The sequence below is a fragment of the Capricornis sumatraensis genome, chromosome 10, assembly GCF_032405125.1.
Source record: "Capricornis sumatraensis isolate serow.1 chromosome 10, serow.2, whole genome shotgun sequence".
Classification (NCBI taxonomy): domain Eukaryota; kingdom Metazoa; phylum Chordata; class Mammalia; order Artiodactyla; family Bovidae; genus Capricornis; species Capricornis sumatraensis.
In genome coordinates, this window is record NC_091078.1 from 78129242 (window position 1) to 78157151 (window position 27910).

The 27910-nt window shown below is 37.0% G+C and overlaps 1 protein-coding gene across 2 annotated transcripts; it reads left to right on the top strand.

Annotated features, from left to right (window-relative positions):
* The first annotated feature begins 186 nt into the window (after positions 1-186).
* UBA3 (ubiquitin like modifier activating enzyme 3) lies at positions 187-27652 on the top strand. Of its 2 annotated transcripts, XM_068981761.1 has the most exons (18): positions 187-206; positions 393-434; positions 2258-2378; positions 3791-3871; positions 8196-8278; positions 11415-11495; positions 15336-15379; positions 15728-15792; positions 16098-16253; positions 19813-19915; positions 20056-20169; positions 25051-25104; positions 25628-25664; positions 25751-25832; positions 26162-26262; positions 26379-26442; positions 26529-26583; positions 26927-27652. In XM_068981761.1, exons 1-18 carry the CDS (start codon positions 187-189, stop codon positions 27013-27015), a joined length of 1392 nt encoding a protein of 463 aa, XP_068837862.1. In that variant the 3' UTR covers positions 27016-27652. The 2 variants fall into 2 exon arrangements, with proteins under 2 accessions (XP_068837862.1, XP_068837863.1); XM_068981762.1 differs by lacking the exon at positions 393-434.
* Positions 27653-27910: the final 258 nt, after the last annotated feature.

Sequence of the window (27910 nt, forward strand, 5' to 3'; positions counted from 1 at the left end):
TAATCATGACTTTAATTACAAAGAAGCCTTTAAACCCACGGGTGCCTCTCACAACCAGCCCCAGCAGCCCCGCCTCCTCCCCGCAGTCCCCGCCCCTCTTCACCGGCCCCTCATGGCCGGTCCCGCCCCGCCCCGCCCCTTCGCTCCTCCCACCGTGGGGGTGCCTGGGAAGAGGCGGAGAACAATATGGCGGATGGCGAGGAACCGTAAGTACCCGGGCTCTGCAGGCGCCCCGGGCCGGGCTGGGTTGTGAGAGAGCGCGGCGGTGGGCGGTCGCCGCCTCCACCCGGGGGTCCTCCCACCCTCCGCCCCGTCCCCTCGCCCCCCATCCCCTCGCGGCGCCCAATGTGTAGCGTGATGCTGACCCTTCTTTTATTCTCTCTTTCTTTTAGGGAGAAGAAAAGAAGGAGAATAGAGGAGCTGCTGGCTGAGAAGTTAGTGCTGCCGGGAGGCCGGGGCCCTCTCCGGGGGCCCCCGCCTCCCTTCACCCCAGGCCTAGGGGACCAGCCGCAGCGGGCCCGGGGGGCTGGGAGGGGGGGCACCCGGAGCGCAGGCCTCGCGGCCTCATCCCCCGACCCCCACCCGCAGCCCCAGGGGCCTGGCGGGCCCTCCCGGTCTCTGTCTCGGGCGGGCGCTGGGCCCGGGTACCGCGCTCAGGTTCCGCGCCGGCCTGCCGGGGTGCCTGACCGAAAGGTCTTGCGGAAGAACCCTTGCGCCCCTCTTCCTCCATCCCAGATTGTCAGAGCCGAGACTTTGTGAGAAGGGAGTCTTAGCAAAACACATGAAACGGACGATGGGCCTTTTTTTGGCCTTTCGGAAACACGGAGACAATAGTATTAATTGCAAACTTTTGATGAGAACTTTTAAGTCTGGTATCGTACTAAGCACTTAAGTCATTTTTGCAAAATCATTGGCTCTGAAAGGAGAGTGTTGCCTCCAGGGAGCTTATGTTCTCCATGTATTACACACCTTATTTCATATCAGATGCCTAGTTTTGTGCTAGTGAGACAGGTTTAAACGAAGTGTGTTACACCCCGGGCAGCATCACCTATTTTTATTTCCTCCTTACTTGGGACGGGAAGAGAGTGCTCTTACAGTGGGCGTGGTTAGTTAGTCATTTCTGTGGCAGTCCTCAGTAGCAGGGCCTTAGGTATCTCAGAAAGTTGAATTTCAATCTCGAGAGGACTTGGAACAAGTTAAGTTTCACATTTCTTCCCACCTTTCATTTCATTCCACTTTTGCTTAAAATGACAGCTACGATTTGAATGTTTACTATATACCACGTATTGTACTAAGGCCTCTATGTGGATTATCTCTATCATTCTGACGTTAAGTAGCTACAGACAAGCTACAGATGAGGTTTATGGCTGTCTAGTAATCTGCTGAAGGTCACAATGCTATTAATTGTGGAACCAAATCCAGCTGTGACGTCAAACCCTGTAATCTTTATTGCTAGGCAATACTTGGTCCGTTTTGTAAAAATTGGATATTACTAAATATGTTTGAAGGTAGAAATTGTGGGATTGTAGGAAATTTGAAAATTAAAAATAGCTACAAGGAAACATGAGTCTTGCAAAGAATAGAAAACATGTTTTGTTAGAGGAGTCCCTCCTTACTGGATTGTATGTTCTAAAAGGTTTATAGATGGTATTGCCTACCTGTGACATAATTATAACCTAAAACTTTGCTTGTGTTTAGTGGCAGTAGAAGCCACCTTATAGTCCTAAGAGATTCTTTTTTTGAAAATTAGGACCCCAGAGAAAAATATGATGTTTCTCTCATCAGAAATAAGTTATACTTTTCAAACTTGGAAACAACACATGAGTTATGTTAGATGTCAAGCATTAGGATTCTGGAAGTGGAGGGATATTTTTGGTTTTTGTTTTTTCTTGTAGCTTATATTTTCTGTTCGAAGGCTGTTTATAGAATAGATTGGGCAGTTTACAGTGTTCAGTAAGTTCCAAATGTTTAGAAAGCCCATTTCTCGCTGATAGATCACTGTCCCAAGTTTGATTTTAGGTTATTTTAGTAACCCAGAAATGTACTGATTATTTCCTCAATCTGTTCTTGCCTTTATATAAACTATATAATAGCAAGAAAAGACAATAAAAGCATAAGCATAACTACATTGAATTATTACCCTTTGTATTTGAGCAGATCTGGTGTGGTTACCTTTTCATTTGGGGAAACCATATTAGTTGTAGGTGTGGCTTTTTCATACTGATCTTTGCAGCTGATTTTACTGTGTTCTGTGCAGAATGGCTGTTGATGGTGGGTGTGGGGACACTGGAGACTGGGAAGGTCGCTGGAACCATGTAAAGAAGTTCCTCGAGCGATCTGGACCCTTCACACACCCTGATTTCGAACCGAGCACTGAAGTGAGAAATGTTTATTTTTAAATAACTCCTCTAATAGTTTTATGTTGCAAATATAATAAGATGCTTCCTTTTTAATTTACTCCTATAATAAAAATACTAATAGAATTGTGTAAGTTATCTTGAAATAGTAAATAGAATATTTGCAACTGATTTTCTTTGAATAATATTTGAGTTATTTTCACATTTTTCAAATGTAATATGTTAATTTTCAAGAGTAGAATAACTTCATAACCTCACTTAAAATTATGTTATACTTCATTTAAAATTCCAGTTTAAAATTACTTTTGAGACACACCGTTTTAATCCCTGCTATGAAGAATTTAACTTTCATAGAGATACAGATGTGCTTGCTTAAATTTTAAAGTTTATTTGAAGTGAGTATCTTTACTTAGAAATGAATATAATTAGTTTTGGAATTGAATATAATTAATTTATAAATAATTACTTAGAATTCAATATAATTAATTGCCTGTTAAAAAGTATAAAAAGTATGTGACTGCAGTATCATAGAGGAATAGAATTTGAAACTAGTAGTGTCTGACTTAAAGCAAATGTTCAACTAGAAACAACTTTTTTTTATTATGGGATGGGAAATATTCCTTTACAGTAAATTTTTTATCTCCTTTTATGTTGATGAAGACATATGTTTTGAAGTAGAAGTATTGTGCTGCTCCTGAATATAAGGTGCAGACTTAGGTTTGACTCATTTTAAGTGAGGAACCTGAGTAATCTTGGACAAAATTGACAGTCTTCTGTATTTCTTTGAATAATCCAGCATATTTTCTCATGCTTCTGATTTTCTTTTTTTTGTGGGGTTGAGTCAGGGAGCTAATAATTTAAGATTCTTGTGTTAAGTGGTGGTTTCAAATCATATTTCTGCTGATAGGCAAAAAATAAGAGTTTTATCTGTTTTTTCTTCCTTCCATCTCCTGTTTTGTAAGTGTAACCAACTGTATGGAAAAGCAGCTGTTATTGTTCTTACCCTTTTTTTTTTAAAGACCTCTGAACAGCTTGTGCAGTGCTTAATCTTCAGTCCTTATGATTTTTACACTTTTCTATTTTTAAGAAGTCAATTAAATAATTGAGTTTGATGCTCTCCTTTCAAAGTTAAAAAAAGAGACAACTCTAAACTAGGCATATTTTTTCTTGTTAGAAATAGTAGCTTTTTCATTTCAATCAATAAAACTCAATTTAGCAACATTGAAGTTGGAACTCTCAGAAATCATTAGGGTTATACAGTTTCTGGTTCTACCTTGTTCATAAATTTAAATAATTTATGAATTTCAAAGGCTGCTCTTTATCTTCAGTTGCATTTTTCATGGAAACAGAAACTCTTTTATGGTTTATTGGTTTATTGATGGTACTTATGGTTTTTATCAACTAGATTTTAATATGCCTTTCGTTCTTTACAGTCTCTCCAGTTTTTGTTAGATACATGTAAAGTTCTAGTCGTTGGAGCTGGCGGCTTAGGATGTGAGCTCCTGAAAAACCTGGTAATATATATATAAAATATGTACTTTCCTTCTCTATAATAATTAAACCTTTTTCCTTTTCTGTCATTTCTTTATTATGATTGTTAACTGTTTCTCCTGAGCCTTTGTTAAATAAGTTTAGTAGGTCAAATTCCAGATAGTAATTAAAATGATGATGTAACTTAACTTTTTAAACTCTAAAGTCCTTGGCTATAAAGTAATGATTGATAGACATTTTTATTTCTCCTTTCTTCTCTTCTTTTTATCCAGCAGATTTTTGTGCTTCCTCTTGCAAAGTGCTCTTTAATTGAGAGAAGTAAATAGCAAAACTGTTAATTCATATTTCACATGTAATTTCAAAGTATTTATTATTTTGTATGTCCCTCAAAATAATCCACTTAGGTGAATAGGACTATCTCATTTTATATAGAGTAAGACACAGGTTCAGGGATGTTTAGTGACAGGTTTTTTCTGGATTATGGTGGTGTGTCTGGAATCTAATCCAGGCCATCAATTTTTAGTCAAGTATTTCACTGAACCATTGTGTCATTACATGATCTAATCATACAGTAATTTTTTTTTGATAACCATATGGTAATAGACTCATAAAGTATGAGAGAGCTAAACCTTTTTTTTCTTTTTTGGTCAGTCTTTTAAATGAACATCATCTCAAGAGGGTACTATTTAGTGAAGCTCTTCCTATGTACTGGATGGAATCCATAATTTGTGACTTAATTAGTTTCATTACTTCTGATAACTACAAAGTAGATCTTTATAAGATTTTATCAGTTTATTTAACAAAAATGGTTAGGGGAAGAATTGATTTGGAGCTGTTGTATGCTTGCCTTCTGATTAGTATGTGGAAAAGTGAAAATGGTAGAGCATACTCCTTAGAAAATGAAGCAAGTAACAGCCAGATGAAGGATCTAAATAGTCAGCCTTGGGACCTAAGTTTAAATATAAATAATCACATTACTTTTGCTAGGAAACACTAACGTCACTCCTAGTGAGACTGCAAAAACTTAATACACTTCCTGGTACTTAGTGTTTGGTTCTGTGGGCATTGCAGGTCATCATGATGTATGTCTGTAGTGAATTTGAAGTATTCGCACAAAATAAATAGCTGTTATGTATCATATAGGGCTTACCAGATGGTACAGTGGTAAAGACACTGCTGGTCAGTGTAGGAAATGCAGGAGATGCAGGTTTGATCCCTGGGTTGGGAAGATTCCCTGGAGAAGGAAATGGCAACCCACTCCAGTATTTTGCCTGGAAAATTCCATGGACAGAGGAATCTGGTGGACTACACTACATTCCATGGGATCACACAGAGTTGGACACGACTAAGTGCACGTGGACACACGCACATAAACACACATGATGTGCCCTGTGAGAGACACACACATACATATGATGTGCCCTGTGAGAGAGAGACACACACACACGATGTGCTCTGTGAGAAGAGACACACGCACACACACACGATGTGCCCTGTGAGAGAGAGAGACACACACACACACACACACTCACACACGATGTGCCCTGTGAGAGACACACACACACACACATGATGTGCCTTGTGAGAGACACACATACACACACACGATTTGCCCTGTGATAGGATGGAGAAGGTAATGGCACCCCACTCCAATACTCTTGCCTGGAAAATCCCATGGACAGAGGAGCCTGGTAGGCTGCAGTCCATGGGGTCGCTAAGAGTCGGACACGACTGAGCGACTTCACTTTCACTTTTCACTTTCATGCATTCGAGAAGGAAATGGCAACCCACTCCAGTGTTCTTACCTGGAGAATCCCAGGGATGGGGGAGCCTGGTAGGCTGCCGTCTATGGGGTCGCACAATCGGACACGACTGATGTGACTTAGCAGCAGCAGCATCAGCAGGATGCCAAAATGACAGTACTTTATTAGATACAAATACCCTTGCAGCACAAGAACCAAAGGATTTGGGAAAGGTAGGCTGTGGTTTTCATAGGCATTGTATGCACAAATCTCCTAAATAGTTAGCTTTTTCCATTTCAAAGCTGTTATTGCAAACGTGATAGATACCAGTTTAAAATGTAAAGTAATTAGAGGTTAGATCTGAGGAGTAGTCATCAAGCAACTTCAGAAGTGGCTTGTTGTTCAGTGCATTGTAATAATCTCTTACATGGAAGAAAACTGGGTTTTCAATTTTACCACTTGTTACTTTGCTTGTTTCACACATAAATAACAAAAGAGATAAAAAATGCATGCATATTTTTTGAATTGATCGTAAGCCCCCAAAGGCTCATTCTAAAATAAAGGATATGACATTAATATTATTGATAGAGCAAATATTTATTAAACCTCTTTCTCTATATACCAGGTACAGTTTTATATGCTAAAGATACAGCCTTGAACAAAACAGGTGTTTGTATGTTGAGGGCTTTTGTTTTAGTGGAAGGAAAAGACAAGTGAACTATGTTGTATGTCAGATGGTAATAAATGCTTAAATGCTATGGAGAAAGGAAGGATGGAATATAGATAGCCTGGCAGGAGGGGAAAGGGTTCACAAAAAGGTGCTATTTGGGCAAAAAGGTGAGCAAGAACGTTCTAAGCAGAGGGAGTATCTGGTGCAAAAGCTGTGAAGTGGGAACATAACTGTTATGTTCCAGGAGGACACGGAGGTCATTGTAGCTAAAGCAGAAGTAAGGAAGAGGGGCATTTTCTAGGAGGATGAGATAACAAAATGAGCTTGGAGTGAGAGTTGCAAAAGGCTTGAGGTGCTGCTGTAAGAACTGCCTTTTACTCTTAGTCAGGAAGTCATTGGAAGAGGTTTAAGTCTGTGAGTTGACTCCATACAACTTTAACCTGGATCGCTGTGGCTGATATATTAAGAAAAGGCAAGAGAAAGAACAGACAAGGAAGCTGAGAGGCTGGTTTGAAGGTTGTTGAAGTCACCTAGGCAAGAGGTGATAGGTAGTCCCTTAGAAGAGGGTAGTAGTACTGGAGGTGGTGAGAGGAGGTTGGATTATGGATGTTTTGAAGATGAAATCAGTAGGATTTGCTGGTGGATTGGTGTGGAACATAAGAGGAGTCAAGGCTGACATGATAAGGTTTTTGCTGTGAGCAGCTGGAAAGATGGAGTTGGCTTTTGCTGAAGTGAGGTGGGCTGGGTAAAGAACAGATTCGCTGGTTTGGGTCAGCAAAGGTGATTGGCTTTGGTTTTGGAAAATGTTAAATTTCAGATATTAATATCTGTTAGACGATGGTTTACCTTCCAAGATGGTCTGAAATTGCTGTAAGTAACCACAACTAATAAGTGCAAGGGCGCCCCAAATTCTGGCCAGTAAATGAGGAGGAAAACTCTTGAGTGAGTAGTGAATGGGAAACCAATTTTTAAAAAGTGTTCAGATTCTTGTGAGTGAGTGAGGTGACTAGGTGAAGAAAGTGTTTCAAGGAGGGGAATTGATCCATATACCCTGCCAAATACTTGAGATGGGTCATATCAGAGAGAGTAAGAGTTGGTGATGGGAGGTCACTGGTGACTGACAAGTGTAGTTTTCAGTGGAGTGAAAGCTTGTTTATAGCAAGTGCAAGAGAGGAATTTGAGAATGAAAGTATAGACAACTCTTACTATAAAGAGGGCGGAAAAATGGTGAAATTATTACCAAGTGATTCAATTTGATTACCTAAGTAAGCTGACCATAACCAGAGATGCACAATTGAGTCTTGAGACCCTTTTTTTTTTCATTAATCTGCTAGTAAGTTTGAACACCTTGTACTGTTAAACTATGTGGCATTATCATTGAAACACACGAGTTTTGTTGCTTTTCTCAAGCTGTTTGATTGCTTGCTCTTGACTTTGCTTTTAAGGTATTTCTTTTACATGTCCAGGATGTGTGTGTATATATATATGTGTGTGTATGTTTATAATCTTATAGGTATTTCTGATTGGCAGCATGCTTATATTAGTATAAATCTTGTAGGAATTACCTTCAACAGTATTCTAGAAAAGAATAGCAACTATAGTTAAGTAGTAAGAATAGTAAAATTAAAATGTCTGGCAGCAACAGCAAAACAAACTTTAACAGATGTGTTTATGGGATTATGAAACAACCATAGAAATTTTGAGTTACTCTCTTTAGGTTATGGATTATTGAAAACTGAGTACCTACACTTTTTTGACCTTTACAAGAACCTTGAGTTTTATATACCTTGTATGACTCTTTAACCATTGAATACAATTGTGCAGAACTTATTACTGAGAACTTGTAGATTTAAGACCATTGAAAAGAAATTTTAAAATTTCAAATGTGATGAACCTTTTGCTTAATTAGATATTTTTTTTCTTTTATTCTCACAGGCCTTGTCTGGTTTTAGACAGATTCACGTTATAGACATGGACACTATAGATGTTTCCAATCTGAATAGGCAATTTTTATTTAGGTGAGTTTTAATATCCTATTTTAAAATTGTGGTGATCATTCAAATTTGAGTACATTTTCAGTTTAATAAAAAACTGCTGAGAGGTTATTGCTAATTTTGTTAAGAACTGTCACTCCTGTCTTAGGTAGATTTTGCAGGAAAATTTTGGGCATTCTAGCAAAAATAGTTCTGTAAACAAATATATGTATTTGTTGATTTTAAAGAAATGTCCAAAAGGTGAATGTGATCTTTGGGATGATTGTGCCTTGAAGACACCAAGTTCCACTCTTTTCCTCCTGTTGATTTCATAAAAGAACAATAAATATATATTACGCCCTAGTGAGATACATTGGTAGGGACTTATGAGCCAAGACTTGAGTGGTGACTCTGGGGCAGTGAAGTTATGACACAGTTTGAACTTTTTATAGAAGGTGAAATAAGATGGTGAGTTAAGGAGAAAAAACCCAGGAGCAAGTGAAATGGAACAGAGAGGGATATTACCTTAGGTGTAAGTGAAATGCAGTAAACAGCTAAGAGCAGCTTATGTGGAGTAACTTTAAATACTAGAAGTAGTCCTTACATGCAGATCTGAGGAAAAGTTCATTAATGAATAATACTATGTAGTGTTTAGGGACTTGAATGGCTTAGATAACAGTGTGTATTTGTTACTCAAAGAATTATACGGATGGGCTTCCCTGGTGGCTCAGATGGTAAAGAATCCGCCTGCAGTGTGGGAGACCTGGGTTCAATCTCTGGGTTGGAAAGATCCCCTGGAGGAAAGCCTGGCAACCCACTCCAGTATTCTTGCCTGGAGAATCTCCATGGATTGAGGAGCCTGGTGGGCTACAGTCCATGGAATCGCAGAGTCAGACATGACTGAGCAACTAAGAACAGCACAGAGATAAGGACTTTTTTCTCTCTCTGTAGTGATCATAGAGTACTGACAAAGGGTGCTCAAATAGTCTTAGGATGCAGGATGAGGTTAGGTAGCAGAAAAGATAAAATTAACTTTAGGAAAGATCTTAAACAGGTTGAAGGATGGGTTAAACTAAGTCAAGTTAATGAAGTATTGTAATTGTAGGGTGAACCCTACATTTAACTTTTAAGGTTTTCTTTGTATATTTTTTCAGCCCTTGACATTTCTCTTCTCTTGATAGAAAAAGTTTGTGGGCCCTTTACAGTCTGACAAATATTTAGTGTAGGACTGCTCTTGAAATGACACCACCAAATTGATTGGTTATTGACAATAAGCTATGCCCTTTAATACAGAGCTGAAATAATGATTGAAGATCATAGTGACAATGAAGATTTGTGAAGTGCTTAGGATATATTGGACTTACCTGGTGGCTCAGATGGTAAAGCGTCTGTCTACAATTGGTTTGGGAAGATTCCCTGGAGAAGGAAATGGCAACCCACTCCAGTACTCTCGCCTTAAAAATCCCATGGACGGAGGAGCTTGGTGCAGGCTACTATCCATGGGGTCGCAAAGAGTCTGAAGTCTGAGTGACTTCACTTTCTTTCTTTCTTTAGGATATATTAAGTACTTTCTGAGCTCTTTATCTATACTACTTAATTTAATCTCAGAGCAAACCCCACGATAGGTTCTTGTTTTCCAGGTTAAGTAATTAGGCCAAGATACCTTGAGAGGATGATGTGTTGTTGTTGTATAACAGTGCCATTCTTGCAAGGATGATGTGTATGAAAGACCATTTTACTCAAAGTACAGTTTTTCTGAGGAGCAATTGAATCCCCTAATTATGGGATGGTAAAGTAGCAGTTCCCACAGAAACCATCTTAGAATTCTTTTTTTGGGATCAATTATGAAAGCACATATAATACACAGTCTGAAAGATTCTTGAAACTATTTTATCTACTCTGTATACCTAAAGAGTTCTGTCCAGGGTGGGTGGATGCAATACTGAAATCAAGTTCGTTGACTTGTGCTAGAGTCTCTTGTAATTACAAGTTTGGATAAAGAATAAAACTCTTACCAAATGTTTTGAGTCAAAAAAGCATTCTGCCTTATTGGAGAGAAGAAATTTGACCTGTTAAAGCATTTTAAAAAATTCCTATTTTATTTATTTTTAGCATTTTATTTATTTAGCAGCAGAAACATTTTGTGTTGGAGTATAGCTGATTAACAGTGTTGTAGTAGTTTCAGGTGAATAGCCAAGGGACTCAGCCATACATATACATGTTAAAAATTCCAATTTTAAATAAAATATGATTTCTAATGCACACAGTGACTGTTTAATTTTCATTTATTTTTCAAGTGTTTACTCTGTGCTTAGCTAGGAAGGAGTACAAAGAGATAAGAGTATGGTAACTTTCTTCCAGTTTTTCATAGTCTGGTAGGTATGATAGACCTATATATATATATAACCAAAAATCATGTTGTGAAAAAGTAGTAATGAAGCGCTTATTATGTATACCTGAGGGAGTGATTTATTCCCATGATGAGAATGAGAAAATATTAGGAAAGAAAAATATCGTTCATACTGAGATAAGAAGAGAGAACTCATGTCCTTTCCTGTCTGTAACTGTGGTTATTATCTAGGAGTAACCTTTTGAAGTCTTTTGTTATTACCATCTTGAAGATAGTGGTAACATTTGCAGTTCTAGATACTGCCTTTGGAATTATTCCTTCAAAAAACAGTTATGGCTACTTATGGGATACAGCGTTTACTAGTTAATTAGCACACATGGGGAAAAGGGGGTATATGAACATTCTCGCATCCCTAGGATCCCTTGATTTTTTTTCTGCCAAGACCTGCATAGTAATGCCTTGAAGTTCTGGGATTCAGGGCAAAGACATGGAAATCTCTGAATCTGGGATAATTTTTTATGTTAGGAAATACAATGTTGAGAAATGTCTGGGAAACATGCTATTGTTACACTTTACTTTAAAAAACTTATTTTCACTTAAATACTTAATTAGACTTGTTAGTACTTAAAAATACTTAATTTGGAATATCAACAAGAGTTTACATTTAGTGTTGAATGACTCATTATTCATCAGAAATACTTAGGTAAAAATATTCCTTCTAAATAGCCTCTAGATAAATTCACTGTGGATATTTTTATGTGTGAAAGTAGATTATGTATATAATCTAGATTTATATCATGAATGATAATTTAAATATAATTTTTTCTGTAGGCCTAAAGATGTTGGAAGACCTAAGGCTGAAGTTGCTGCAGAATTTCTAAATGACAGAATTCCTAATTGCAATGTAGTTCCGTATCCTTTTGACAAATAAGTTACTCAATACTTAACTATTTGAAGCTTATTATATTTATTATTATACAAGATATGTTTAACATAGAGAATACAGATAGGCAAAAAAAATAAGCAGCAGCAGTAAGCTTATTACTGACATACCTTTTGGTAACACTTTGTTTAATGTCCTCTCAATCTTTTCTTTTTAAGGTTATATAAAATGTTTTTTGCCCAAAATTAAGCTTAGGTAGCAAATACCTTCATTTATTTGCCTATTGTCTTTAAGTTTCAATTGCATATGTCCTCGACTAGACTCTTAAGTTTGTAGGCTGGATACTGGTAATCTTTGTATCGCCTTATCATAGCAGGCAAAGTAAAGAGTCAGTATATTATTAGACAAATGGAAGGTGTGTCAGAATAAATATATTTTTATAAGAAACATGTTTTAAAAAAGGACTATTCATACTTTGTTGATTCCCATACTTTTAGGTCCAGGGAACTTTTAGTATTTTATAGAAACTTAGGAAATGGGATTTGTTATGTTGGAAATACCACAAGATACAAAAGTCGACATACACAAATCATTTGTATTTCTGTATACTAGCAGTGAACACATGGAAACTGAAATTTAAACTACAGTGCCATTTATAACCACTCAAAAAAAGGAGAACTACTTAGGTGTAAACCTAACAAAATAAGTATGGTCTTGTATGCTGAATATTGCAAAATGCAAATGAAAGAAATCAAAGGCAATCTAAATAATGAAATGATAGTGTTCAAGGACTGGATGATTCATCATAGTAAAGATGTTACTTAGCCCCAGATTTGTGTACAATTTGTATACAAGTTTCTATCAAAATTCCTGCAAACTTTTCTGTTGCTCCAAATAGGATTATTCTAAAATGGATAGAGTTAAGGATTACCTAAGACAATACTGTGAAAGAATAAAGTTGGGAATCACTGGCCAATTTCAAGAGTTATTATCTAAGTACAATAATCAAGACTGTGGTGTTGCCAAGGAGAGAGTATAGACACAGATCAGCAGGACAGAATAGAGAAACCAGAAATAACCACATGGAAGTATGGCCAATTTATACTTGACAGAGGTACAAAACAATTCACTCTAGGAAGGACCATCTCTTCAGTAAATTGTGGTAGCAAAAAAAAAAAAAAATGCATCTCAAAACTCAAAATTACAAAAATAAGCTCAAGATAGATCATAGGTTAAGTATAAAATGTAAACCTGTAGAACTTTGGAAGATAACATAGGAGAAATAGCTTTGGGACGTAGGGTTTGATAAAAATCTGTAGACCACATCAAAAGAATAATCCATAAAAGTAAAAAAAAAGGTAAATTGAATGTCATCAAAATTAAAAATTTTTGCTCTGTGAAGGATCTTGTTAGGATGACAAGATAAGCTACACATTGGGAAATACTTATGAAGTAGGTATCTGACAAAGGATTCATCAAGAATATATGAGAAACTCTCATAACAGTAAAAAGCAGTTAGAAAATGGACCAAAAATATGAAGGGATATTTCACTAAAGAAAATAGTAAAAAGCTCATGATAAGATATTGAGTATCACTAGCTTTAAGGGAGATCCAGGTTATGATCACAATGAGATTACTACATGGATAGCTGACATAAAAATAGTAATGAACGTTTGCAAAGATATAGGAAAACTGGAAGTGTAAAATGATAGTCATCTGGAAAATAGTTTGGCTGTTTTTTTTTTTTAATTTAAATATACACTTTGCATACAACTCAGCAGTTTCATTCCTGGACATTTACCATCTGTATAAAAACTTATCCTCCAATGTTCGTAGCTTTGTTTGCAAGTAGCCAAAAACTGGCGACAACTCAAACATCCGTCAATAGGTGAATTGTTAACCTGTATTACAGTTATACTGTGTATACAATATACAATTATTGTACGCAGTACAATAATACTGAGCAATAAAAAACTAACTAATGAGGTACAGCTTGGATGGATATCAAGAACATTACGCTGAATGAAAAGTGCCAGTCTCTAAATGTCATATACTGAATGATTGCATATAACCTTCAGATACTAAAATTGCAGAAATGGAGAGCACATTAGTGATGGCCAGGGATTTGGCATGTTGGATGGGATAGATGTGACTGTAAAGGGGTAGCAGGAGGGAGATGTTTGTGGCGCTGTAAGAGTTGTGCATCTTAATTGTAGTTACACTGATCTACATGTATTTAAATGGCAAAACTTAACACACGCATTGTACCAGTGTCCCATTTGTAATTTTGATATGGTTCTATGGTTTATATATGATGTAACCCTTAGGGGAAATTGTGTGAAAGAAATATGGGACACTGTGTACTGTCTTTGCAAAAATAAAAAGTTGAAACATGCAAATACATGTCCTTATAGGGAGAAGAGGGAAAGAGTGTGTAGACTCTTTTGTCTCTCTTGTTTAGATCTGGGGAACTTTGGGTATTTTGTAGAAATCCAGGAGATAGCATTTCTTGGTCTGGCTCCTTGGTCTCCTGTTTTTGTTCTGCTAATGTTTGCTCTGGTTCTCTTTTGGCTTTTGTTTTCTAGCTGCAGCTTATACCTCTCGTTTGCCTGGTATTCAAAAGGAATAGGGGTCTTGGTGGGTGAGGGCTAGAATTGAACATATTTATTTGTAGGCCAGAATAATAATAATAAAATCTAGAGCACACATACTATGTATTGTCCCTCTTTTCCATTTTGGTTTTTAAAGCCTGCAATGGATGATTTGTTTTAGGGGAGTGTAATTTATGTGTACTAAATGAAATTGCTCCATTAGAAAAAAAATGCTTTTTTTGCATACGTATGCTGTTCACATGTTAAGTACTATGATTCACATTCACAGCCGGTTTTGAATGGCGTTCTTTTGGCACCCTCCAGGCTGAGGAAAGCCTGCTTATATGGTGCAGGTTGGGTAGAAAGAGAGAGACTTGAAGAACTGAGTTTAGCGAGAAAGGAAGAAAATTCACCCTTCCCTCCAACAAGGGGAAAAAAATCGATAACAAATCATTAGCACCTGAAAAAACTATTGGAAATGTTTGTGTTGTCTAAAAATTAGTTTTGCAGTAACTTTTTTTTATTTTAAATTTCCTATGTCTGACATATAAAACTGTAAAGGTGTAGGCACCCCACTCCAGTACTCTTGCCTGGAAAGTCCCATGGACGGAGGGGCCTGGTAGGCTGCAGTCCATGGGGTCGCAAGAGTCGGACAGGACTGAGCGACTTCACTTTCACTTTCCACTTTCATGCATTGGAGAAGGAAATGGCAAGCCACTCCAGTTTCTTGCCTGGAGAATCCCAGGGATGGGGGAGCCTGGTGGGCTGCCGTCTATGGGGTTGCATAGAGTCGGACAAAACTGAAGCGACTTAGCAGCAGCAGCACAGTGTATTAATTTGTGCAGTACGTTAACTCCTAGAATCCCCTTTGTAAGTGGGAACTATAGCATATCTGTTCCCTTCACTAAACAAATTTTTATTGCCTCTCTGCTTGATGCTGATGGTTGAAGACACACATTCTATTTTCCCAGAGTTTATGGTTTTACATAAGAATTGCAGCAGAGTAGAAAGTATAACAGACATACAATTATACTGATATGAAAGCTTGGGGATGAGAGAAACTATTCTATGTCATTAGGGGAGGAGTGTTTAGAAGACAGTTTTCTTAGGAGGTAGGATTGTTTTCATTTTATCAGATTCCTTAAATTCCATTGCTTTGAACACTGATGGCTTAAGTCTTGTTTTAAATATACATTTATAATTTGATCCTGTGGCATTGTTGAATTCATCTTACAAATTAAAAGTTTAGCAGCTTAAGTTCCTTTACTTATATTCAGACATTTCAACAAGATTCAGGATTTTAACGACACTTTCTATCGACGTAAGTTTTCCACTTGAAATTCAATTCTCACTAAATTTTTATATTTTTTAGTTGCTATTTACAGATTGCTAGCTATTTGATTACTATTTCTTTATTATTTCCTTTCATTTCTTGGTGTTGGCTTTTCAGGAATATTGTTGACTGACTGAAAGGATGGCAAACTGTTTTTAAATTCTTAGTTGGCACCATTAGCTGCATTTTTCTATACTGTTTTGAGTAAGGATTACTCAAGGATTGGAAGCTGTATATTTATTTTATAATGAAAAATGTTTTTTGTTTCTTAGAAATTGTGAATCATTTCGTGTGGCAGCATTTTTAAAAACTCAACTTGCATTTTTTTTCTTGTAGAATTTCATATAATTGTATGTGGACTGGACTCCATCATAGCCAGAAGATGGATAAATGGCATGCTGGTAAAGACTCAGTGTTTTTACAGTTCTCTGAAGTTCTTCCTGCTGCTCTTAACATACTAAAAATGAGACTTTGCACCATATTTTTGAAAAATCAAAGTTTATTCAATTTTCAGTAATAGATGTAGTTCATCGTTTATTGCTAGTCATTAATTTGCAGGTTTGGATGTAAATTGCTGCTAATGTAATCCCTTGATTTGGTGTATTTATATTCAGTAATGTGATTGACTTTTAGAATTGTTGAAAGCATTCTCCTTTTTTGAATTCTTATCCCCTCTCCTTTTAAACCCTTGAAACAATTTTCCTAGATATCTCTTCTAAATTATGAAGATGGTGTATTAGATCCAAGCTCCATTGTCCCTTTGATAGATGGGGGGACAGAAGGTTTTAAAGGAAATGCCCGAGTGATTCTGCCTGGAATGACTGCTTGTATTGAATGCACGCTGGAACTATATCCACCACAGGTAATCACAAAAGCACCTGCATCTGTTTGATAGTATCTTGGGGTGAAATAAGGGTTGCATTATTAAGATTAGTCAATATTTTTGATTTTTAATTAGGATTCAGTTCAGTTCAGTCGCTCAGTCCTGTCTTGACTTTGCTACCACATGAATCACAGCACACGGTTCACGGTACACATACTGCTGAAGCCTGGCTTGGAGAATTTTCAGCATTACTTTACTAGCGTGTGAGATGAGTGCAGTTGGGCAGTAGTTTGAGCATTCTTTGGCATTGCCTTTCTTTGGGATTGGAATGAAAACTGAGCTTTGCCAGTCCTATAGCCACTGCTGAGTTTTTCACATTTGCTGGCATATTGAGTACAACACTTTCACAGCATCATCTTTCAGGATTTGAAATAGATCAACTGAAATTCCATCACCTCCACTAGCTTTGTTTGTAGTGATGCTTCCTAAGGCCCACTTGACTTCACATTCTAGGATGTCTGGCTCTAGGTGAGTGATCACACCATACTGATTATCTTGGTTGTGAAGATCTTTTTTGTACAGTTCTTCCATGTATTCTTGCCACCTCTTCTTAATACCTTCTGCTTCTGTTAGGTCCATACCATTTCTGTCCTTTATCAAGCCCATCTTTTCATGAAATGTTCCCTTGGTATCTCTAATTTTCTTAAAGAGATCTCTAGTCTTTCCCATTCCGTTGTTTTCCTCTATTTCTTTGCATTGATCGCTGAGGAAGGCTTTCTTATCTCTCCTTGCTATTCTTTGGAACTCTGCATTCAGATGCTTATATCTTTCTTTTTCTCCTTTGCTTTTTACTTCTCTTCTTTTCACAGCCATTTTGTAAGTCCTCCTCAGACAGCCATTTTGCTTTTTTGCATTTCTTTTCCATGGGGATGGTCTTGATCCCTACCTATCTCCTGTACAGTGTCACGAACCTTCATCCATAGTTCATTAGGCACTATGTCTATCAGATCTAACCCCTTAAATCTATTTCTCACTTCCACTGTGTAAATTGTAAGGGATTTGATTTAGGTCATACCTGAATGGTCTAGTGGTTTTCCCCACTTTCTTCAGTTTGAGTCTGAATTTGGTAATAAGGAGTTCATGATCTGAGCCACAGTCAGCTCCCAGTCTTGTTTTGCTGACTCTATAGAGCTTCTCCATCTTTGGCTGCAAAGAATATAATCAATCTGATTTTGGTGTTGACCATATGGTGATGTCCATGTGTAGAGTTTTCTCTTGTGTTGTTGGAAGAGAGTGTTTGCTATGACCAGTGCATTCTCTTGGCAAAACTCTATTAACCTTTGCCCTGCTTCATTCCGTACTCCAAGTCCAAATTTGCCTGTTACTTCAGGTGTTTCTTGACTTCCTGCTTTTGCATTCCAGTTCCCTGTAATGAAAAGGACATCTTTTTTGGGTGTTAGTTCTAAAAGGTCTTGTAGGTCTTCATAGAACTGTTCAACTTCAGCTTCTTAAACGAACAGAAATCATTCTGTCGTTTATGAGATTGCATCCAAGTACTGCATTTCGGACTCTGTTGTTGACCATGATGGCTATTCCATTTCTTCTAAGGTATTCCTGCCCACAGTAGTAGATATAATGGTCATGTGAGTTAAATTCACCCACTCCAGTCCATTTTAGTTCGCTGATTCCTAGAATGTCGATGTTCACTCTTGCCATCTCCTGTTTGACCACTTCCAGTTTGCCTTGATTCACGGACCTGACATTGCATGTTCCTAAGCAATATTGCTCTCTATAGCATCGGACCTTGCTTCTATTACCAGTCACATCCACAGCTGGGTATTGTTTTTGCTTTGGCTCTGTCCCTTCATTCTTTCTGGAGTTATTTCTCCCTGATCTCCAGTAGCATATTGGGCACCTACCAACTGAAAGAGTTCCCCTTTCAGTATCCTATCATTTTGCCTTTTCATACTGTTCATGGGGTTCTCAAGGCAAGAGTACTGAAGTGGTTTGCCATTCCCTTCTCCAGTGGACCACATTCTGTCAGACCTCTCCACCATGACCCGTCCATCTTGGGTGGCCCCACATGACATGACTTAGTTTCATCGAGTTAGACAAAGCTGTGGTCCGTGTGATCAGATTGGCTAGTTTTCTGGGATTATGTTTTCAGTGTGTCTGCCCTCTGATGCCCTCTCGCAACACCTACCATCTTACTTGGGTTTCTCTTACCTTGGACATGGGGTATTATCTCTTCACAGCTGCTCCAGCAAAGTGTAACCCCTGATTTCGGATTGGGGGTAGCTCGTCTTGGCCGCCGCCCCTGACCTCAGATGTGGGGTAGCTCCTCTTGGCTGCTGCCCCTGACCTCGGACGTGGGGTAGCCCATCTCGGCCACTGCGCCTGACCTCGGATGTGGGGTAGCTCCTCTTGGCCGCTGCCCCTGACCTTGGACATGGGGTAGCTCCTCTTGGCCGCTGCCCCTGACCTCGGACGTGGGGTAGCTCATCTCGGCCGCCACCCCTGACCTCGGACATAGGGTAGCTCCTCTTGGCCGCTGCCCCTGACCTCAGACATGGAGTAGCTCCTCTTGGCTGCTCCTGTGCCGATGCAGCCTGGCACTTGGTTGCCGCCCCTGACCTTGGGCAAGGGGTAGCTCCTCTCGGCCATGCTTCTGCGCGATCCGTCGCAGCCGGTGTTCTTCTGCAAAGAGGCATGCTAAGAACGATGATGAAATACGAAATTTTGCTCTATTTAAGGAAAGATACATAATGTATCTTCCCTGATGGCTCAGCGGTAAAGAATCTGCATGCAGTGCAGGAGGCTTGGGTTCCATCCTTTGGTCTGGAAAGATCCGCTGGAGAAAGAAATGGCAACCTACTCCAGTATTGCCAGAAAAACCCCATGGACAGAGGAACCTGGTGGGCTCTAGTCTGTGGGGTTGCAAGAATTGAACACGATTGAGCAACTGAGCACACACATACATAGACTCAATATCATTTTGATACTGTTCTGTTCTTGTAATTCATTTCTGTTAGTTTTTTATTTGGAGAGTAAGGATCAAGGGATCAGTTAGAAAGTTATATGTGGGATGGAGCTGTAATCTGTTTTGTTTGGTTTTTGCCTGTGTTTCAGGGATATAAAGACACCAGAGATGAGAATGATATTTCCAATGATGAGGCTCTTTAATCTGCATTTCCACATGAAAGGGCATTTAGAAGTCTGATTTATAAATTTATTAATTTTTATTTGAAACTGATTTGGTTAATTTTATATCTTCAGATTTAAATCTTAAACATAATAGAGTACTCATATTTGAGAATTTATTCACTCCTATTCTTCCCATGTTCTAACAAAGCTTAACTTTATATATTTTTTTAAGTGTAGGGCAAACCTATTTTTTTAGGGAGATCAACCTAAGTGAAGTGACTTAGATCAGCTATGTTAATTTCAGAAGCATTCTTAATAGTATTAAATATTTTGTTTCTGTAAGGGGAAGGCTAATGTGAATTATAAGAAACTTTGCAAACTAGATCATAACTAGAAGTTGCATTTTAAAATAATTTATTTAAAATCCACTAAAAAAGGCAAACTGTGTTTTTAGGTTAATTTTCCCATGTGCACCATTGCGTCTATGCCCAGGCTACCAGAACACTGTATTGAGTATGTCAGGATATTGCAGTGGCCTAAGGAGCAGCCTTTTGGAGGTAATAAACCTAATTTCCTAATTCAGAATTACATAAGATATTTGTCTATATTATTTATTTGGACATTTACTTTAAAAATAATTTGATTTATGTGTACATGTTTTTGTCTTCTGTTCTTTTTCTCCCCCCTTTCCTGACAGAAGGGGTTCCATTAGATGGTGATGACCCTGATCATATTCAGTGGATTTTCCAAAAAGCCCTGGAAAGAGCATCACAATATAATATTAGAGGTGTTACATATAGACTCACTCAAGGTAAGTTAGTGAATTTTCATTAATAATGATCTTAAGATGGTCCCTTTTTCAGAGGATATGATGCTTTGGGCGAAATAATTGATAAGTGATTTCAGATGGTACTGTCCCTTTGCTATTCAGTAAAAGTGCTCTGGAAATAACAGTTTCCAGCTGCCCCAAATTTGTTAGAAGGAAACTGAGTTTACTAGAATCCATAGCAGTTTTTAACTTGGAGGAATTTAATCATTGAATCTTATTTACTTAGGCTGGGAGGAGTCCCTGAGTCATCCAGGGCAAGCCATTCATTCACTTTATCTTTTGCTGAAGAGCAGTTGATCTGTTTCTGGAGCAGTCATTTCACATTTGGACAGTATTGTTAAGACAGTTCTTCTCTGTATTGAAGAAAAATCTCCATCTTTTTCATGTGGGCTGGATATTGTCCCAGAGTATGCCATATGCTTATGCCATATGTAAATTTAATTTTCTTTCAAGTAATAGCCCTTAACATATTGAACCCTCCAGAATGTTATCACTCCCATCAACCTTGCTAGTTACTTTAACCCATCAACATGTTTCCATGACTCAAATTCCTATCATGCTGTTTTCTTCTAACCATATTTCAGTTATCCATACTTCTCTGAACTATCCAGGTGAGAATGCAGTGCTCTAGGATGAGTCTTTGGATATGCTTCTGAGCATTGATGCAGTCTTAGAGGAGGCCAGGGTTTTGTATTGTTTGTGGTTTACATTGATGCTCTACTTTTGATTCCTTTAGGTTACTGTCTGCTAAAATCTGGAAGTTTTTTTCACATATGCAATTGCTAAGCCACATCCCACTGTTATAGATTTGGCAGTTTTTGGGGGATGGCATTTTTTTTCTTTCTTTATATTTAGGTATAGGTCCTTTTAAGTTTATTCTTAGACTCATCCTGCTGTTCTGTATATATGTGTATTAGGTTGGTGCAAATGTAATTACAGTTTTGAACTGAATTTTAAATCATTATAACTAGGCTTGAACATATCCTTATTAAAGTAGGAACCATTATTAATCAACACATTTTTGCTAATGAAAAATAAGTTTGTTTATTCCTATAGTATAAAAATCTGTGTTTTGGGATTTGACAGTCGCTTGGAAAGCATTTTCTGCCGCCTGCTGGTTGTGGAAGCATTTTCCCTGCAGAAAGTTGTCGAGATGCTTGAAGAAGTGTTAGTCAGTTGGCGAGAGATCAGGTGAATATGGCAGATGTGGTGAAACTTTGTACCCCAGTTAGTTCAACTTTTGAAGTGTTGGTTGTATGATGTGTAGTCGAATGTCTTGGAGAAAAATTGGGCCCTTTCTGTTGACCAATGCTGGCGATAGATGTTGCAGTTTTTGGTGCATCTCATTGATTTGCTGAGTATACGTCTCAGTAATGGTTTCACTGGGATTCAGAAAGCTGTAGAGGATCAGATGGGCAGCAGACCCCCAGTAGTGACCGAGACTTTTTTTTGGTGTGAGTTTAGCTTTGGAAAGGGCTTTGGAGCTTCCTCTCAGTTCAGCCACTGAGTTGATCATCACTGGTTGTATAAAATCCACTTTTTGTTGCACATCACAGTCCCATTGAGAAATGGTTCATTGTTGTGTAGAATAAGATGATGCTTCAAAATGATGGTATTTTTGATTTCCAGTTAGTTCTTGAGGCACCCACTTATTGAGCCTTTTTACCTTTCCAGTTTGCTTCAAATGCCAAATGACCATAGAATGATTGACATTGAGTTCTTGGCAATTTCTCGTGTGGTTGTAAGAGGCTTCGCTTCATTGATGGCTCTCAATTGTCATTGTCAACTTCCAGTGGTTGGCAACGATGTTCCTCATCTTCAAAGCTCTTGTCACCCTTGCAGAACTTCTTGAACCACCAGTGTGCTGTATCTTCGTTAGCAGTTCCTGGGTCAAATGTATTGTTGATTTTGTGAGTTGTCTCTGCTGCTTTATGGCTCATTTTGAACTCAAATAAGAAAATTGCTCTGATTTGCTTTTTGTCTAACATCATTTCTGTAGTCTAAAATAAAAAGAAAATAAATAGCAAGTAATAAGTCATTTAGTAAATAAACATAAAGTGAGAAATGTACATCAAAATGATGTGTAACATAATCACATTTATTTAGAATGTATTCCAACATCAAATGGCAGATTTCAGCACTGCAAAACCAGTTACTTTTGCACCAACCTAATATGTTCTTTATGCCTGCCAACTTAACGTATTCTTTTTAGCTTCATATCACTTGTTTTGATATCTTTTTATCTCTTTTCCAAATACTTAAAAATTTTAATAAGACTAAAGTGGCTGAGAACAGATAACTGAATCATACTTCTGGTCAGGACCTTTTAGATTTATTCCCTTCTGTTGACCATATGTTCTTGAGTACTTCATGTTTCTTTATCTTGTTCACAAGGGTGTCATGAAAGACCTTTCCAGATGCTCTGTTGAGACTCATCTTCCACATTTCCCTTGGCTCCAAAGCTAGTCATGGTAATTAAATGAGGTAGTCTTGTGACTTGTCTCAGTAACAATCCTAACACTCAGTTTTAGTGACTAATGTTTCTTAGTGTATCTACTCATAGTTCACCTTTCCAAGCATTTTGTCCAAGATCATTAAGCTCACCAGAAAGAGCTTTTTCTTTCTGAAAATCTGCCATTTCTCTCCTGTAATTATTTCCTGATGTTTTAGTACTGTCATTTGAAAATTCTCTTCTTACACACTCCTTGTTGCATTTGTACACTCATTGTTCTGTTGTTCTGACCTGCTTTGTCTTCCTGGAGCACAGCGAGCATGATCCCACCTTAGAACTTTAATAACTCCTGATCCTTATGCCTGGAATACTCTCCCTTGGATTCCCCTCAGGGTTGGTTGCCTGTCCCTCAGGTATTAACTTAACAATTTCCTGATCATACCAACTGATAATGACTTATAAACCATTCACTATTTTACCTTTTTATAATTGCTCAGAATTCAGATAGCCTTGTTTTCCTATATGAAGAATATTTCATCCTTAGAACTCTGATTCATCCCTGTTTTGGGACCTTTGTCCCTGCCATGTACACAATTGCACTTTCCCCAGGTCATTGCATGAATGGGTCTTTTCCATGGTTTAGATTTCTATTCAAATTATTACCTCCCCAAGGAGATGGTCTAATGGACTCCTCCGTCACTGTAAGATAATTTTTTTTTACTGCTTCTCTGTACAGCACCTAGAATGGTATCTGGCATATAATCCACATTTATTTGCTAATTGTTTGAATTAACAAATGAATTCCGTTTGTTGTGATCAGGAACTGCAAACTCATTTCTGTGTGTAGTCTTATTTATCCTTCCATACCTTTTAGCAAGGCTTGGTGTGCATTTCTTAGCTTGATGATTGAGGGCCTTGACAAAGAGTAGAGAAGCCAAATTGGAAGTGGAATCCAGATTTTCTGAGGGGTAAGAGATGGGTGAATCTTTTATTGGACAGTGTGTCTTCATCTTCTCACTGTTTGTGACAACCTGTTTCTCCTTCCACTACATCCTGCTCTTTGTGTTTCACTGGAGAGCTTCCAGGAATTGCCAGGAGGTTAGCTCCTCCCTATTTCCTCTTTTCTGAAATTGCACATAATGGTCAGATGGTCAGAATTAATTTTTTAAAACAGCTTTCTAGCTCGTTAACTATTTTCCTTTCACATCTTCTTAGATATTTGCCTTTCTTAAGTTTTTAAAGCCTGACCTGCCAACACCTAAAATCTTGGAAACACATCTTTCAGGGCTCTCTCACAGTCTAAGATAATATAGCTACTTTTATCAGAATTTTTGTTTTCTAAAATGAACAGTACAGATGTAGTTACAGAATATTTATTTTGTACTTAAAAAATAATTTTAGGTGGGGCTTTGGTTATTCCCAATCTGTGGATACTAATATGAAAAAAGTGGGGTAGAAATAGAGAACTGTGTTTAATATTTTGTATAGTCCATGTTGTAGAGTGAAAGAAAGTGTTTAGGGGCAGGTTTTCTGTTTGTCTTAAATTTTTGTGAATAGAATGGCTAAAACTAATAGACGAAGAAAAACTAGTTAGCTCTTACTCCTCATACTTTACTCAAACCTTACTGAGGATAGCATAGTATACTGTATCAGTTAAGATTATGTTCTCTTGCTCTCTCTTTCTCTCTCCCATGTGCTTACGCTCTGACCCCCAACCCGCGTTGATGCGCTCTTCCACTCTCTTTTCTTCTTCGAGGATGGATTCTCCTGCTATCTTCTAAATAAAATAGAGCTGTAACACTGATTTGTCTAAGAGCTATGGCATGGTTTGTTCAATACCGCAGAGCTGTGACACGCCGAGGGCTTTAATGTCCGATGCTACAAATCATTGTTGTGACGAGACAAGAACCGAGAAGCGTACACTTGCCTGACGATTATGTACATTAGGGCAGATCTGGGTTCATATATCACCCCTATCTCTTACAAGATGTATAGCTGTGGATGTTGTTTATTTCTCTCAACATCATTTTCCTTAAAATCAGAGTAATAAGACTAACATGATGTTATGCAAATTCAGTAAAATTTTATTTAATTTTCATACTTTTGGAGCAAAATAAACACCCAAAATTTTAGGATTTATTAGTATATTATTGTCACATCTTTATATGAAATAGTGTGAAGAATTTACTTATCTTTCCTACTATAACTTGGGATTCTGAACATGCTGTTGATACAAAATAATGTGAGTGTGAAAGAAGATTGTTTCATGGTTAAACTTAAGTCTATTTTCTGACCTGAAAGCCTGAAAAATCAAGTAATGGGCATGATATTTAATAGTAATCATTGTCTAATGCAAGATACCTACTTTTAAAAAAAAGGAATAACCATATTTTAATTAATATATTTTTTAGGAGTAGTAAAACGAATCATTCCTGCAGTAGCTTCCACAAATGCAGTCATTGCAGGTGAGGAAAAATGGCCACAACTTAATTTTATTTCCTTCCCTTCAGATTTTCAGTACCTAAGTTGGTATTTCTGCAGTACATGATCTCAGAAAACTAGTGTTCTGGGGATTTGATTATCTTCTTGGGTGGATGGTAGTATAATTAAGCTGCCCCCAAAACTACTGGACAAACTATCGGACCTTGTATTTACCTCGTCTTACATTATTTCATACATAAACTGCTCTATAATAAGACATTTTAGTGCCATTTCTTTTTAATCAGTATAACAGGCTACTCAATCTGAAGAAGAGGGAAGGAAACTTATAATTTTACTTTAAAATGTTAGTTTATCATTTGGATTATACAAAACATAAAATGTTATATTCTCAGTTTTTAAAAATAATAGTGTTTTTGTATGTATTTTTCTATTTATTTTGTAATCAATAGCTTTGTAATTTTATCTGTTCTGATTTATAACTGACTTCTGTTTTTAAATGTCTAATTTTCATTGAGTTAAAGCATTTTTATTTTCTTTCCTCTTCAGCTGTGTGTGCCACTGAGGTTTTTAAAATAGCCACAAGGTAATGAGTTTCATTTTTAGTATGTATGTAAGTCTGTGTTTTGATCTGGTTCAGTTATATAAAAATGAACACTTTTTTCATTACAGTGCATATATTCCCCTTAATAATTACTTGGTTTTCAACGATGTAGATGGACTGTACACGTACACATTTGAAGCAGAGAGAAAGGTTAGTAGTAGTATACTAATGAAAGCTTTTTTGATTATGCATACTTTGATTTTTAAATATTGATTACTGGTTGGAAATGTGAATGAAATTTCCCACACCATTAGTATTTTCTGACTTCCAGAGCCCTACTTAACTGTATATCTTTTGTAGTACAGCCTGTGTGGTGAAATAATTTAGGAAAAATGGCCCATTGGGAAAAGCAGGTTTTAAAACATAAAAATTTGTCCATAGGAAATAAACGGATGATAAAACAACTTGATTTTTATTTCATCATTATAAATACACTGTAATTGGTACATGTGTCACCGTGATTTGTGTTTTATGTCTAGGAAAACTGCCCAGCTTGCAGCCAGCTTCCTCAAAACATTCAGTTTTCTCCATCAGCTAAACTGCAGGAGGTTTTGGATTATCTAACCAATAGTGCTTCTCTGTAAGTGTTCAGGACTTTTGTTATGTTGTAGAAAAAAATTTGTGATTTTAAAACTTGAAAAACTAGAATTGCTTTTTTTGAAAAATGATTCTGACTTTTTTTTTCTTATAATATAGGCAGATGAAATCTCCAGCTATCACAGCCACATTAGAGGGCAAAAATAGAACACTTTACTTACAGGTGATCAGTGTTTAGTTTTTTTCCCCCCACAAAATTACATTAAAAGTTTAATTTCACTTAATGTGCTTTACATTATTGTTTTCTAGTCAGTAACCTCTATTGAAGAACGAACAAGGCCAAATCTCTCCAAGACATTGAAAGGTATTTTAAATGAGTGTATTTACTAATGCTAATCAATTTCTTCTGTTTTTGTTTTTTTTTCAGTAAAAGTAATAAAGGCCAGTTTTAGATTTGCTCTTAATGCTTTTGAATGGTAATACCATTCTAATTAGTTATATCTTAAGAAACATTAATGGAATTAATTGCTCTTTGAGTAGTGTTAAAAAATCTGTGTGAAATAAAATATAATATTACCTTGAGTAAAGAGAACTGGATTTTGATGTTTGTTTAGACCATAATTTGCTATAGTTTGTGAATGTGTTATCTCTTTTCTTGAGATTTATTTTTTTGCTTGGGTTAATTTAGCTTTTTTTTTTTTTTTTAGAATTAGGCCTCGTTGATGGGCAAGAACTGGCAGTTGCTGATGTCACCACACCACAGACTGTACTATTCAAACTTCATTTTACTTCTTAAGGAAAATAAATCTTCACTTAGTAGAAAACTCATGAAAATACTATACTTCGTGGATGCTAAGAAATATAATTGATGTCATTTTTAGCATTAGTGTTGCTGGAATTTGACTTTTTAAAATATGAGCCACTTTTTTAACTTTATACCTTTCCCTTGAAGACAAAATTTTGGGGTTGGTGCTTGTGAGCATTTTCATTAGTAATATGGAAAACGGTGCCTGGGGAGGGAGATTAATGAGCAAATATATTGCTTCTTTTAGAGGAGGAGGCAAATACCCTCTTGTATGAGAATTTGGATATGGTCAAAGAATGCATTCTTCAGTTTTCATTTGAGCACCCACATATACAAAAAGATGTCCCTTAAAAAAATAAGAAAATTAAGTTTTAAATAATATTAAATACTGACATCTAGAGCATATGTTCAACATAGCCTACTTCTTGCTTGATTTAATATTAATTGTGGCTGTCCAAATGAATATTATTGCAAAAGTTACCTTGTCCATAATAATTTGAAAACGGTATATAGCTGAACACCTGTGCTTGGAAATGGGGTATATTTTCATGTGTTTACCTTCAGTGCCACAGAGGCCAATATGCACAACATTAAAGCCAAGACATGGATGTTTAAAAGAATTTAATGTTTAAACCATTACCACTGATGCTTTCACATTATTTATTAATAAAATCATATATTGTCTAATTTTGTCACTGAAATTTTTAAAATATATTTAGTAAGTAGTTCTGTACTGATGTAGAAATAATTTTAAAACGTAGTAGAGTTACTAATACAAAAATTTTATAGTACTTGAATTAGTACTTTAGCAACAATAAATACCTACTGATTTAATTTGCTCTGACATAATAACATAATGAAATGGAATGACTTAATTTTTATATTA

What these genes read in the sequence shown, in the direction of transcription:
- UBA3 (XM_068981761.1), top strand. Translation starts at nt 187, where the DNA reads ATGGCGGATGGCGAGGAACC. An exon ending in ATTTCGAACCGAGCACTGAA is followed by an intron (nt 2,379 to 3,790) that starts GTGAGAAATGTT and finishes CGTTCTTTACAG; the next exon opens with TCTCTCCAGTTTTTGTTAGA. An exon ending in TCTCTCCAAGACATTGAAAG is followed by an intron (nt 26,584 to 26,926) that starts GTATTTTAAATG and finishes TTTTTTTTTTAG; the next exon opens with AATTAGGCCTCGTTGATGGG.